At 34.4% G+C, this 12,647-nt stretch overlaps 1 protein-coding gene across 2 annotated transcripts; it reads right to left on the bottom strand.

Moving 5' to 3' along the window:
• Positions 1–1,174: 1,174 nt before the first annotated feature.
• On the bottom strand, positions 1,175–2,698 carry LOC105784535 (gibberellin 2-beta-dioxygenase 6). 2 transcript variants are annotated; one of them, XM_012610445.2, is made up of 4 exons: positions 2,175–2,698; positions 1,746–2,070; positions 1,612–1,650; positions 1,175–1,495 (listed from the first exon to the last, which is right to left on the bottom strand). In XM_012610445.2, the coding sequence occupies exons 1-4, from the start codon at positions 2,621–2,623 to the stop codon at positions 1,421–1,423; spliced, it is 888 nt and encodes a 295-aa protein (XP_012465899.1). In that variant the 5' UTR covers positions 2,624–2,698; the 3' UTR covers positions 1,175–1,420. The 2 variants fall into 2 exon arrangements, with proteins under 2 accessions (XP_012465899.1, XP_012465898.2); XM_012610444.2 differs by having other exon boundaries at positions 1,175–1,650; positions 2,175–2,697.
• Between the last annotated feature and the right edge of the window lie 9,949 nt (positions 2,699–12,647).

Genomic DNA, 12,647 nt, shown 5'->3' with positions numbered 1-12,647 from the left:
TGTCTTTTCTGTATGTGTTTTTCTTAGCAGTTAGTAATGCGGCGTGATGGGGATGGTTCTAACTCTTTAGCTTGGTACATTGTATGTTACTTCATAGTGAAGGACTGATGGATGTTCTAGTTCGAGGTTGAGTATTAGTATGGGATGACTTGACTAGATCAGCGCAGCCAAAAACCATTATGTTTTAAATACAATAGCAAACAAATATACGAATGTCTCATGATTTATGTAATGTGTTAAAGTGTGTATTTGGTGATCGAAGTGATAGTGCAAGTAGGTAATATAGATGGCATTGTGATAAACAGCAATAAATTTACTATTTTTTATCCCAATACAACAAGTGATTTTGCAAAATTCTACTCCTAGACCATAGGGAATTTTGACACTCAACTCGTCATTAGAGACTGGAGCACCAACAATGGCATGTTCATTCAAAGAGAGCGAACTTGATGTAAATAATTAGCGGCTATGCAAGATTCTTTGGAAAGTCGAGCAAGCTGGTCGGACAAACTAAAAACTTGTGTATTCACATAGGCATTGTGGAGAGAGTCCCATAAGAGTTTGGCACTGGGAGCTACAAGAGTGTAGTGATCGTCATATTGATAGAAGCAATTTGCCAATCTCTATGTGTAGAAGTGCGTGATGAAGCTGGAGAAGAACCATTAAAACTGCCCAAACAAGTTGTGTCCACACATAAGCATGAAGACTAGAGCTTTCAAAGAGGCCAACTTAAGACTGCTAACAGTGATAACAGTGATATCGGAAGCCATTTGGTGAGGGTAGGTGGGCAGCCAGAGAGGATTTTACTCATTAGAGTGAAAAAAGAGATCCATATCTCCACGTGCATCAGTTACATACAGAACTTTTAGGATCTGTTTCATTCCTCGTTTTGAAGTTTCCCTTTGTTCCTTTTTTTACTATTATTAAAGATAGTGGGCATGTTCAGTTATACCCATCTAAAAGACGACACAAAGTCCATATTTTTACTAGCTTGACAAAGATTTGCCTACCCTGTAGGCTTTATAGCTTCAAAAAGTTGCTCATTAACCAAGCATCTTGAAAAAAATATAGACATATCAATCATTTGTTCACATTCTTTAAAATAATTCCCGGAATATTCGGTGGACATGTCTATCTATAATTGTATTCAGTTGGCAACAGTTAAAAGAACAAATTTCTCAAACTGCCCTATCTTTTATAGTAGTCATAAAATTCCATATACATTACTAGAACACCAAAATACAATATCCCCCTTTTGAATCAAAATTAAGAATACAAATAAACATATTAGTTTCTCTTTTCTCTTTTAACTTGTGTTAAATTATGCTAATAGGATTTCGTTTAGCTCTTGGCTGTTATGCTTGGAATATATAGTCTAGTATTTGACTCTGTTGTTGTTGTTGTTAAGTCCTCGGAGCCCTTAAGTAGAAACCTGGGAAGGCCAACCTTGTACCCTGTTTTTCTGACATCTTCTTGAACTTGTTCTCTGTATTCCCTGAAAGTAAATCTTCTGTAAATGGAAGGTTTTACGAAGCTCTCGATCAAAGAATCGTAAGAAGGGCAAAGGAAATAAGCTATGGAGTATCTGTCCGTTGTTGCATTGGAAACCACCTTGTGTTCCACGCTTTTGTAAACATCATTGCTCCATGCCTGTAGAAAATTATAGTTTGGGGATTTAGAATTTAGAATGATTAAATTAATAATATGTTGACAGTGAAAGAGAAAAAGTTTGGATTTGTTTGAACCTGGAAAAGGTCCCCAATGTTGACTATAAGAGCATCTTTGTTAGGTTTGACGGTCACCCATTTGGAGTCTTTCATGAGTTGAAGCCCTCCAACTTGATCTTGGCAAAGAATCGTTAGGAAATCGCTGTCGGTGTGAGGCACTAAACCGAAAATCTCCGGAGATATTGGACATGCTGGGTAGTGATTCAGGCGAAGGAAACATGTTGTTTCGTCGCATATGTTGCTGATCGATGCTTGTTTCCAGTTGCCCAGATTTTCAGTCAGGATCCCTGCTAGAAGCCTCGACAGCTCCGACATGGCTGCTGCAAAACATGTCATCACTTCCCTGTACAAAACCAGAGGATTTTGGATTAGACTTTAGACCTCTAACTTAAAAATCCCCACAAAGGGAATGCAAGGGTGTTTTAACTTTTAATAGTTTTAGTGTACCTTAAAGATTTGAAGTCTCCATAGCAAGCTTCATCCGAGACTTTGGTGAGAGGGACATGAAAAGCTTCGGACCAGGAGAATTGGTTAGGACAAGTAGCCCTAGGGCTTCCCCACCTGTAAGAATTATTCAACAGTCCACTGGTGGCTTTCGTTTCAAAGGGTGCTCGGAATAATTTCACTTGCTCGCATCTCATCTTGTCGACTAGTTGAGAGCTAATGCCATGGTTCACCACTTGGAAAAAGCCCCATTCCGATGATGCTTTGCAAATGGCGGCAGCACAAGCTCGGCGAACCATTTCGTCGTCACTGCCTAAATCACACAAGTCAATCAATGGAAGCTGGCATTCTTCCATGGTAACTCGGGTTTGAGGTTCATCCCATTGAGTGGAGTGGCATAAAAGTGTACCATAATGGTTAAGGAGAGGTGGGTCTGAATCTGAATGAGCCATATTTGCAAATGGATATACAACACACAAGAGTCTTGAAAATATGTAAGTGTGAAATGCAGGGTGGAAACTTGAGGGGGCAACTCTGTCTATATATGGTTCGGGGACAGAGAGTCTAAAGGGCAAAGAGAACAAGTGAGAAGCCACCAAATGTTGACAGATGTCGAAAGGAGAGCGTTTCACTCATTTATTGTCTGAGACAGAAGGATTAAGCCTTTGTGCAGGATGGTGGGATAATGATAAGAAGAAAAGATCCAAACCTACCTTCAATTTTTGACTTTATTGAAAGCTTTTGATTGCGTATGCAAAGCCCCTTTCTAACAAGTAAAGGTGGGGTAACTTTGTTTTTCCCTTTTGGCTACGGGGAAATGGCAAATGGGAAAACTCTAGCAGTTTTTGGATCCTTCCATGTTCTTTACACCCAAAAGAAATTTTGGGTCTTCTGCCTTTTTTCTATTTCATTGACTTTCAGGCATTTCTTTTGATTTTATTTTCCCTCTTTTGGCACCTTTGGGGGATTGATCAGAAAAAAGATGATGAATATTTTAGTATCAACCTGACTTGGAATTCTTTGGAATGTATTGTTTTCTTTTTCTTACTTTTGGGTTTTAATTAAATTTGAAGCAGTAGATTCAAAATCGAGAACACCACCAGTGCTAGGAGTAAGCAAGGGCCTGCCCAAAAAGAATTATTTTGTTTTTGAAGAAAATACTATTATTAATAACCATGAACAATGTCATTAACCTCTTGGCTTAGTGTCAAGAAGTATGAGAGTTTGAATTCAATCTCTAACAATCTCACTCCTACTCCCAATTATCAAAACACATAGTACAAATGATAGTCATTGCAACATTGAAATAATTCAAAAACAAAAATCCTAGCCCTACCATCATCAAATCAACCCGACGATAAACACCGATTAACAAAAAAAAACTATCAAAAACCCCCAAGAGACCCACCGCATCAGTAATGCGCAAAAAGCCACGTTTCAAATGGCCCATTCTCCTCTTCATCACCTTAGATCTATCACCATCATGGTTGAAAAAACTGTCAAAAGCCCCAAGAGACCCACCACATCAATGATGCATAAAAGGCCAAATCTCAAATGGTCTATCCTCCTCTTCATCACCTCAAATCTATTACCATCACTATGATCAATCATGATAAAGCCCTTTAAGCATGATTCCTAATAGATTTAATGACACCCTTATATGGACAAATCTCACATATATACTCGAACATAACTAAAAATTTAAAAAAAATCACAAACTACTTTTAAATAAAACAAAGTGGACAAACCAAAGCCACGAATAATATGAACAGAATAAAACCACAATAATTTAGATAGAGATTAAAAGCAAAATAAAAAGAAAAATGATGTTGAAAAAACCACGACCAGTAACCAGCTTGAAGGCCAGCGCCGCCATCGACGAAGCAAGATTTAATTTGAAAAGTTGAATGGTTAGGGTTTTTCTATAAAAAAAATTTGGAATTCTATATAAATTAATGCAATAGTAAAATTACACTTTGACCTATTAAAATAATAAAATTTCAATTTAATCCTTTTTATAATTTTGAAATAATAAATTAAGAAATGGTAAAATTATATTTAATTGATTTATAAATTTATAATTTAATTGTCACTCTTTAAAATAAATTTTAAACTTCATCTTTAACCTATAATACTCAAATTCTAAACTTTATTTAATAAAAATTAAACGTTGTGAAGCTGGGTTTGGATGGGCGGTGTATTTCCCTGCAGTTAGTGTAAAAATAACGGTGGCGGTGAGATTAGATATTATAGTAATATTATAGTGTGAGATAAAAAGTAAACAAAAAACGCACAGTACCACACTTAATCGCCTGTCCAAACCCACCAATTAAAATAAAGTTAAAAAATTAAGAAACCTTCACGAGTTAGCCTAATTTTTAAAATAATCTGGGTTTGTTTCTATGATCAAATATTTCTTGCAGCACAAGAATCTTTAGGCTCTTGAGCAAGTTGCAGTTAAGAAATGTTATCACACACTTCCATGTGGTGTTTTCCAAAAAGAACAAGAATAGAGCCGTCAGGAAATAAGAAAAGTCTCAGCTGCATAATCTATATGCTTTTCTGGGAAATTAATATAATCAGATAGGAAAAAAAGTGGACGACTCATCATTCACACTTGATTCTTTCCTCTTTTGATCTCTGGGAAAAAAGTGCCTTCTTGTTTTCTGATTATTTTTGTGTTGATGATTCTAATTCAGCTGCCAAAAGTTAAATAATTCCTGGAACTAAACCCTCCAACCGACATGTTTTAATATATTTCTCCAACATAGTCATACCAGGAAATAAGGAACTCCCCAAGAACATACACCTAGGAGTTCATGTCTTGCACTCAAACAGAAATCATGTCTAGTCAATTTCTTTTCATTTTCTTTCGTATGTTACTTTGCTTACCATCTTTTCCAAATTTACTAGAGTAGAATGGGTTCTTTTCAAAAGATAAACTTTGACTATACTCAAAAATCAACTTGATTAAATGCTTTCTTTTCAACATTATTTTTCATAGTATACAAAATATTATTAAAAAAAATTAATTTTTTTTATCATTAGACATAATGTTGGTGGCTAAATAGCCTCTTCCAATTAATGTCGGGTAACCCCTATACCCATTAAAAGAAAGAAAAAAAGAGGAAAAGGAAAGAATGAGGGAGGGAGGATCCATGTGCTCTTTTGAATAGCATGTGATATGATGGGGAAATGAAGCCGCCGCCCATCAAGACTTTGAGTTCAGACAATGATTTGACAAAATGATTTCGTGCTTCACACCACTGGGTTGAATAAAATCTCACCATTTATTTATTTTTATCACATTTTATATTTTTAGTAATAACATGAATATAAAATTAATATGTATATTAAAAGTAAGGTTTCATGTTTATTAAATCTCATCACTTCTCCCTCACAATTTAGCTTTTGTAGTGGTTTCCATGATACTATAGATCTTCGCCTAACATTAAATGAAAGTTTATAAATAAATAATAGCCGGTTCTACTTTTTAGTATTGGTTTTTGTTTTTGAATGTCCTCTAGAATATTTATTAGATTTATCAAAGTAAGCATATAGCTAGATTTATTGAGTTTTGTTATTGAAGGATTTCATCATGATTGCACATTGTGACAATGATTGCAATATTAAACTTTGAGATGATGATGAAGAAGATAAATCATTCGAGACTTAGCTTTTCGTTCATTATTGATATGGTGGGGGTTTCTTGAAGGCCTTTGTACAATAGTTTGTGTTGAGACAGTTTTTGAGGACTGCCAAGTAGTGTCCATTGGTGTTTGGTACTACTCAGCTCAAAAAACTTGCCATGTTTAAGTTAGCAAATTTGGCTACAAAATCCTTGGGTTTTGATTCTAATGATGCTTTGGGTGTTTGCAAGCCCATTTATAATATCCAAATTAGTTATAGCACCATATTCTAGAGATTGATTTGGATTGGATCAAGACAACCAACTTCCCAAGTTTGGTGAGATTGGATCGAATCAAGTAAAACTTGAACATATTTTGAATATTCTAGACTTATCCTGATCTCATTAGATATCTTCTTTATACGTATTATCTTGCTAGTTTCATAGGAAGATTCATTGTAACTGATATAGTATGTTATCAAGTCTTTCTTCCTTACAAACTGAGAAGATTTGTATAGGTGTTGTACAAAACTGAGAGCACTTATTTTTTTTCATTAAGGAGCATTTCTTGTGAGTGTATTAAGTAAAAAAAATCAAGTGAGTTACTTGGTTAATGTCATAGGTTTTTAAGAAACTTAGAGGAAAGTTGTCTAGATTTTAGGTACAAAGGTGATGAGTCTAATCTGACTAGTGTTAGAGGTTGTAATAACTTTTTGTACATGTTGCTAAGATAGTGGATTATTTCTCTGGGCAATGCCCCACAAACGTAAAAAAATTGAACTGTATATACATATCATGTGTTTTTTGTTTTTTTTTCCTTGTTTATACTCAATGTCTGAAACAGTTGGCACTGGTTATAAGCACTTCTTCTGGCACTGCTCAAGTTTTCATGAAAATATCAATTTAGTTCTTTTTATTGGTATCAAAACACACACTTAACACCATCTAGTGGATTTCTCGGTGTTGTTATTTACTTGCAAGGGAAGGCTCATCAGCTTCTCGTCCCCCTATGCTCGATGGTGTGAACTACGCCTACTGAAAAGAAAAAAAGTTGGCTTTCATAAAGTTCTTTGATGAAAAATCTTGTAGATCAATTCTTACTAGTTGAGAACATCTATTCACTAAATTTGATGGAGTCAAGACACCTAAGTTAGAATTAACTTAGACCACTAAAGAGGAGAAGCTTGTCGATGCTAACTCAAAAGCTCTCTATCAATTTCCTGGGTAGATCTTCAAGAGTTCAATAGAATCTCCAAAAGTACTCTTGCCAATGAAGCCTAGGAGATTTTTAAAACAACTCATGAAGGCACTAATAAAGTAAAGCAATCAAAGTTGTAGCTGCTAACAACAAAGTTTGAAACTTTGAGGATACAGGAAAATGAGATAAATGGCGAATTCTATGTCAAAATTTGTGATTTATCGAACCAAAATTTCTCTCTTAGAGATAAGTACTCAAATTCAAAGTTGGTCAAAAAGGTCCTTTGATCATTTCCTAAAATATTTAGTATCAAAGTTACAGTCATCAAGGAAGCCAAAAACATTGATGCTACGCACATTGATGAGTTGATTGGCTCTTTAAAAACCTTTGAAATCAAATTGGATAAAGCTAAAAGGAACAATATCAAAGGAGAAGATATCATTGCACAAGTTACTGACATAATTCCCACTAATCACAACAATGTTATAGAAAAACTATAGGAATAGATAGCTTTACTAACTCAGAACTTCAATGAGGCTTTCAAAGACATTCTAGAAAAAGTCAAAAGTTTGAAACTTTCAGGAATGATTAGAAAAGGAAGTCCAAAGGAGTTATCATCAATAAAGAAGCAATCAAGGATAAGAAGAAGGGAATTCAGTGTCATGAATGTCATGGTTCAGGCATATACAAGCAAAATGTGCAAACACCTTGAAAAAGAACTCTTATGTGTCATATGGAGCGATAAGGATTCCACCAGTAGCTTCAATTCTAATGAAGAACATTTGAGTAATTACGTTGTCTTTACCTTTAAGGTGGACATTGCTATTGCAACTAAAAGTGACACTGATGAAGCATCTGAAGCTAAATCAAATGTTGGGTTCTTGAAGACTTACAAAAAATTCTTTCAAAAGTGGGAATTAGTGTGTAATGTCAACTCCAGACTAATTGTTGAAAATAATCGATTAAAAGAAAAAAATTTGAAGTTTATCTAATAGGTGGAAGCAAAAGAGTCACAACTTGTTATTTGATAAATGCCAAAAATAACATGTTTTAACCTTTTTATTAATGCATTTTTGGATGATTATTCGATTTAAAATGGTTAATTTTATGCTCCTAATCCTTTAAAATCCTATTTCTATACTTAGGAGGGCATTTGAGAGCAAAATAAGTGAAAAACGTGCGAAAATTAAAAATTTGAAGTAAGTTTCAATAGTCGCACGGGCTGGGCCATTCTACACGGGCTGTCACGCAGTCATATGCTAGATCGTGTGGATTTCACGAATCACACTCTAAACATGCAAAAAGAGCAATTTTTAGGTTTTCCAGGCATTCTAAGACCTATATGTGATACAAATAAGAAGATTGGAGAGAGCTATCATAGAATACTCAAGAAAACAACTAAGAAAACACCATTGAAGCCGACTTTGAAGCAGATTTCCATCGAGATTAATGATCTCCTTTTGATTTCTTTGAAGTTTATTATGAGTTTTTTTGTTTCTTGTAGTTATATTGTCTTCGAGATGTTTTTATTTCATATTATGAACTACTTTTCTAAATACCTAGGGAGATGAACCCTAGGATGGATTCTGTTATTTGATTTCTATTTTATGCAATAAATACTTGGATCTTGTTCTCAATTATGTGTGCTTAATTCTTGATTTAATATTTCTAGACTATTAACCCATGTTTGATGTGTTTGAATCAGAGGAGAAATAAACCATGTTTAAGAGTAGATCTAGCATAATTGAGTGGAGTTGCATGCAATCCTAAAAATAGAACGATATAAATCTACCGGATTAGAGTCAAATTTAATAGGGGGATCCATAGATCGAGTTAATGCAACAATAGGGGTCTTAATTAGAAAGAAATTTCAATTAATCAACCTAGAGTCAGTTGCTATTAGTTTTGAAGAATGATATTAGCATAATTTAGGGATTTCCACAGATCAAGGTACTAAGTCAAAAAATTGCGTAATATAGATTGATAATGACAAATGAAGTCTAGGTGGATTCTTTCCTGAGTATTGTCTCACTTCTTGGTTGTTAATCGTTTATTTTCCTGATTTGTTCTTTGACGTGTTCTTTAGTTTATTAATTTAGTCAATTTTAGTTTTAATCAATCACTCTAATTTGTCGATTAAATAATAGAAAGATGATAATTACTAGGACTTTTAGTCCTCATGGGAACGATATCTTTACTCACCATAATTATACTATTAATCGATAGGTGCATTTGCCTTAGTCAGATTTTTAGTTAGTTTACAACTGCATCACTATTGAAATAGCAAATCTGGAGAAAACTTGAAAAGAGTTTTATTTAACAAAATAGGTGCTCAAGATATTCAATGCTCGTACTAGAAAACTCGACAAAATACTAGTCGTAGGAAGACAAAGCCCCAAGAAAAGGAGGATTGGGTATGTTGATGAAAAAGGCAAAGTTCTTATTGAAGGTCCTACTATCTTTGTCAAAGCTATAAATGATTTTCACAGTGAAGCTGAAACCAATCTACTGTGATTAATATTGATAATAAGGGATTCCCTGAACCCAAGATCATTGTCATTATTATGGTACACTAGACTACATTAGACCAGGATGTTTTAAAATACTGCATGAAGTTGTCAACACAGTTGCTATGTCATCAACAGAGTTCACTTGAGACTAAATACACGCATGACTCACTATGAAATTTGAAAGGGAAGAAAGCCAAGTGTGAAATACTTTCATGTCTTTAGGAGTATCTACTACATTCGCAAAGATAGAGAGTATCAAGGGAAGTTTAGTTCAAGAGTGATGAAGGGATTTTCCTAATCTACTCATATTCAAGCAAGGCTTTTCGAATATACAACAAGTGAACTCAAAAGGTAATAAAATATATTAATGTGGTTATTAATGATCGATCTATTCACAACATTTCCATAGACGAAGATAAATGAGTGGCACAAACAATGCCCACTGCTCCAAGCACTGAGCAAGCAGCTAAAAAAATTGAATAAGAAATTCATTAGAGATACAACCATTATCTAGGGTTAGAAAGAACCATTCTATCAGTGATGCAATTAGTGACATCAACGATGGGGTAAAGAGAAGAAAAACCATGACCAAAATATAGAGATATGGTAAGGTTTGCTTGTTCCACCTTTCAAGTCAAACCAAAGAAGTTTGAAGAAGCTTTAAAAGATGAGGATGGGATCCAAGCTATGCAGGAATGACTCCAATAGTTTGATCAAAATAAAGTCTAACAACTGGTACCAAGACATTCAAGTTGTAATGCCATTGGCACAAAATGGATTTTTAAGAATAAGACTGAAGAAAATAGGAATATAACTCACAAAAAACCCAAGATTGGTGGGTCAATTGCACACACAAGTTGAGGGAATTTAATTTGATGAAAAATTTTCTCTTGTTCCTCAATTGGAGGCCATTTGATTTCTACTAGCCATGGCCACTCACCTTAACATCAAGTTTCATCAGATGGATGCGAAGAATGCCTTCCTTAATTAATTCTTAAAAGAGGAAGTGTATGTTGCTCAGTCAAAATAATTTAAGGATCCTGATCATCCTGATTTTGTGTTTAAACTCAAAAAAGTCATCTATATTTTGAAGCAGACCCCTTATGCCTAGTATAAGAGACTCTCACAATTTCTTCTTAATTAGGGGTACCAACGAGGCCTAGTTGACAAAAAAATCTTCATCAAGAGGCATATAGGTACCTTTTTTGTTACTTAAATCCACATTGATGATATAATATTTGGTTCCACAATCTGAGTTTTATGGAAAGCTTTGTTAAGATGATACAGAACAAGATTGAAATTAGTATGGTAGGAGAATTATCCTACTTCATTGGTTTCCAAATCAAATAGCTTGAGAATGACATCTTTATGTCATAAGAAAAGTATACTAAAAACTCAATCAAAATTTTTTGAATGAATAATGCAAAGACTACGAGGACACTAATGTCACCAAGTGAAAATATCAACATAGATGTAGGAGTTCCCACTGCTCCTAGCACTTATAAGAGTATGATAGGAAGCTTGCTCTATCTGAATACAAGTAGGCCTAATTTGAGCTTTAGTGTAGGTGCTTGTACTCGATATCAATCCAACCCCAATAAGGCACATGGAAAAGCTATGAAACACATCATCAAGTATGTTCTAGGTGTACTTAATTTTGGGATATGAATGTTAAAAGATTGTGCTATGAGCTTTGTCGAGTATAGTAATGCAAACTGGGTAGGAAACATAGATGATTGAAAGAGTATTTTTGGAGGCTATTTCTATCTATATGAAATCTTGTATCTTGGTACTACAAAAAGTAAACATCAACCTCACAGTCAATAGCTGAGGTGAATTATATTGTAGTAGGAATTTGTTATAATAGATGTCGATAATGGCAATAGAATGATCGCAAAAATAAAGAAAAATAAGAACACATAGATTTTACGTGGAAACTCTTTCGGGAAAAAACTACAGGTAGAGGAGAAGAATGTCACTAATTTTGAAAAACAAATTATACAAGATGAGTTTTGACTACATCTATTTAAAGGTTGAAAAACCTTATTCTAATTAATTTAAAAAAAACAAGGTAACATTGATACATCATATGTTCCTTTTGATTATGTTGAAACTTTTTTCAATGAGTTAGAAACAAGCCATTCCTCTTTAACTGGTGATTCTATCACCTATATTTTTGAGCCTAGTACTAATTCATCTGTTGTTCAGAATCCTAGTGTTGAACCCATTATGGTTATTAAAGAAAATGAAGAGGAAGTTATGGTTACAAGAGTGGCCATAGATCCAAACATTGATCTTGGCACTATCACTATTGAAGTTAGTTTCAAAAGGACTCAACCAATGCTCATTGAAAAGACAGAGTAGAGCTACAAAGCTTCAAAAATAAATATGACTATTGATAAAGGGAAAGCTCATTTGTTCCCTTTTGATCTAACGAGAAAGAGGTTAAGCTTGATGATCGAGTCATCTTCGAAGACAAATTCTGATGATGATATTCCTTTGAAGAAGCTTTAACTTGGAGGTATGGCTCAAAAAAATAGGCCTAACATCATTTTCTCTCTCGAAGAAAAGAAGGCAGCCAAGCTTGTAGACCATTAGTCTAAGAAAGAGAAAGAATAACTACTAAAGAAAAAGGACCAAGCTTTCCTCCCCACTACTTGCACCAACAAGTATTTGCTCTTTGCAAAGAAAAATTTTAATATAAGAACAAAACATTGATGGAATAAGCTTTGGAGATAGGGGCATTAACATTCTACTTAAGAAAAATGATCTGCTACAATCTGTTGCTTTTTACAACCTTATGTTAAGGAGGTTGTCTATGAATTTTATGTCAATCTTATCAAGACCATCAATGATTCATCAAGTAAATTGTACCACAAAGCTTATGTTCAAGGAAAGTGGTACAAGTTTAGCCCTGAATAAATAAAAGAGCTCTTGCTTCATCCTTGTTCAACTGATGTGGAACTGGAGGAATCATATGACTTCATGGCCAAGACCATCATAAATGGAGTGCACTAACTTGGCCAAATGCATCTAAGCTTCAATCCTCCACTTTGGAGCCTACATATGCTAGCCTATTTTTCACTGCTACCAAGAACTAGATTTCCAACAATGAGAGGAATACAATCACTAAAAAGCTG

This window comes from Gossypium raimondii, chromosome 13, assembly GCF_025698545.1.
Source record: "Gossypium raimondii isolate GPD5lz chromosome 13, ASM2569854v1, whole genome shotgun sequence".
Taxonomy (NCBI): domain Eukaryota; kingdom Viridiplantae; phylum Streptophyta; class Magnoliopsida; order Malvales; family Malvaceae; genus Gossypium; species Gossypium raimondii.
Note: the sequence above shows the minus strand (reverse complement) of the source record. Positions and strands in the feature narration are given on the sequence as shown.

What these genes read in the sequence shown, in the direction of transcription:
- LOC105784535 (XM_012610444.2), bottom strand. Translation starts at nt 2,623, where the DNA reads ATGGCTCATTCAGATTCAGACCCACCTCTCCTTAACCATTATGGTACA. An exon ending in GGAGACTTCAAATCTTTAAG is followed by an intron (nt 2,071 to 2,174) that starts GTACACTAAAAC and finishes GGTTTTGTACAG; the next exon opens with GGAAGTGATGACATGTTTTG. An exon ending in ACATTGGGGACCTTTTCCAG is followed by an intron (nt 1,651 to 1,745) that starts GTTCAAACAAAT and finishes AATTTTCTACAG; the next exon opens with GCATGGAGCAATGATGTTTA.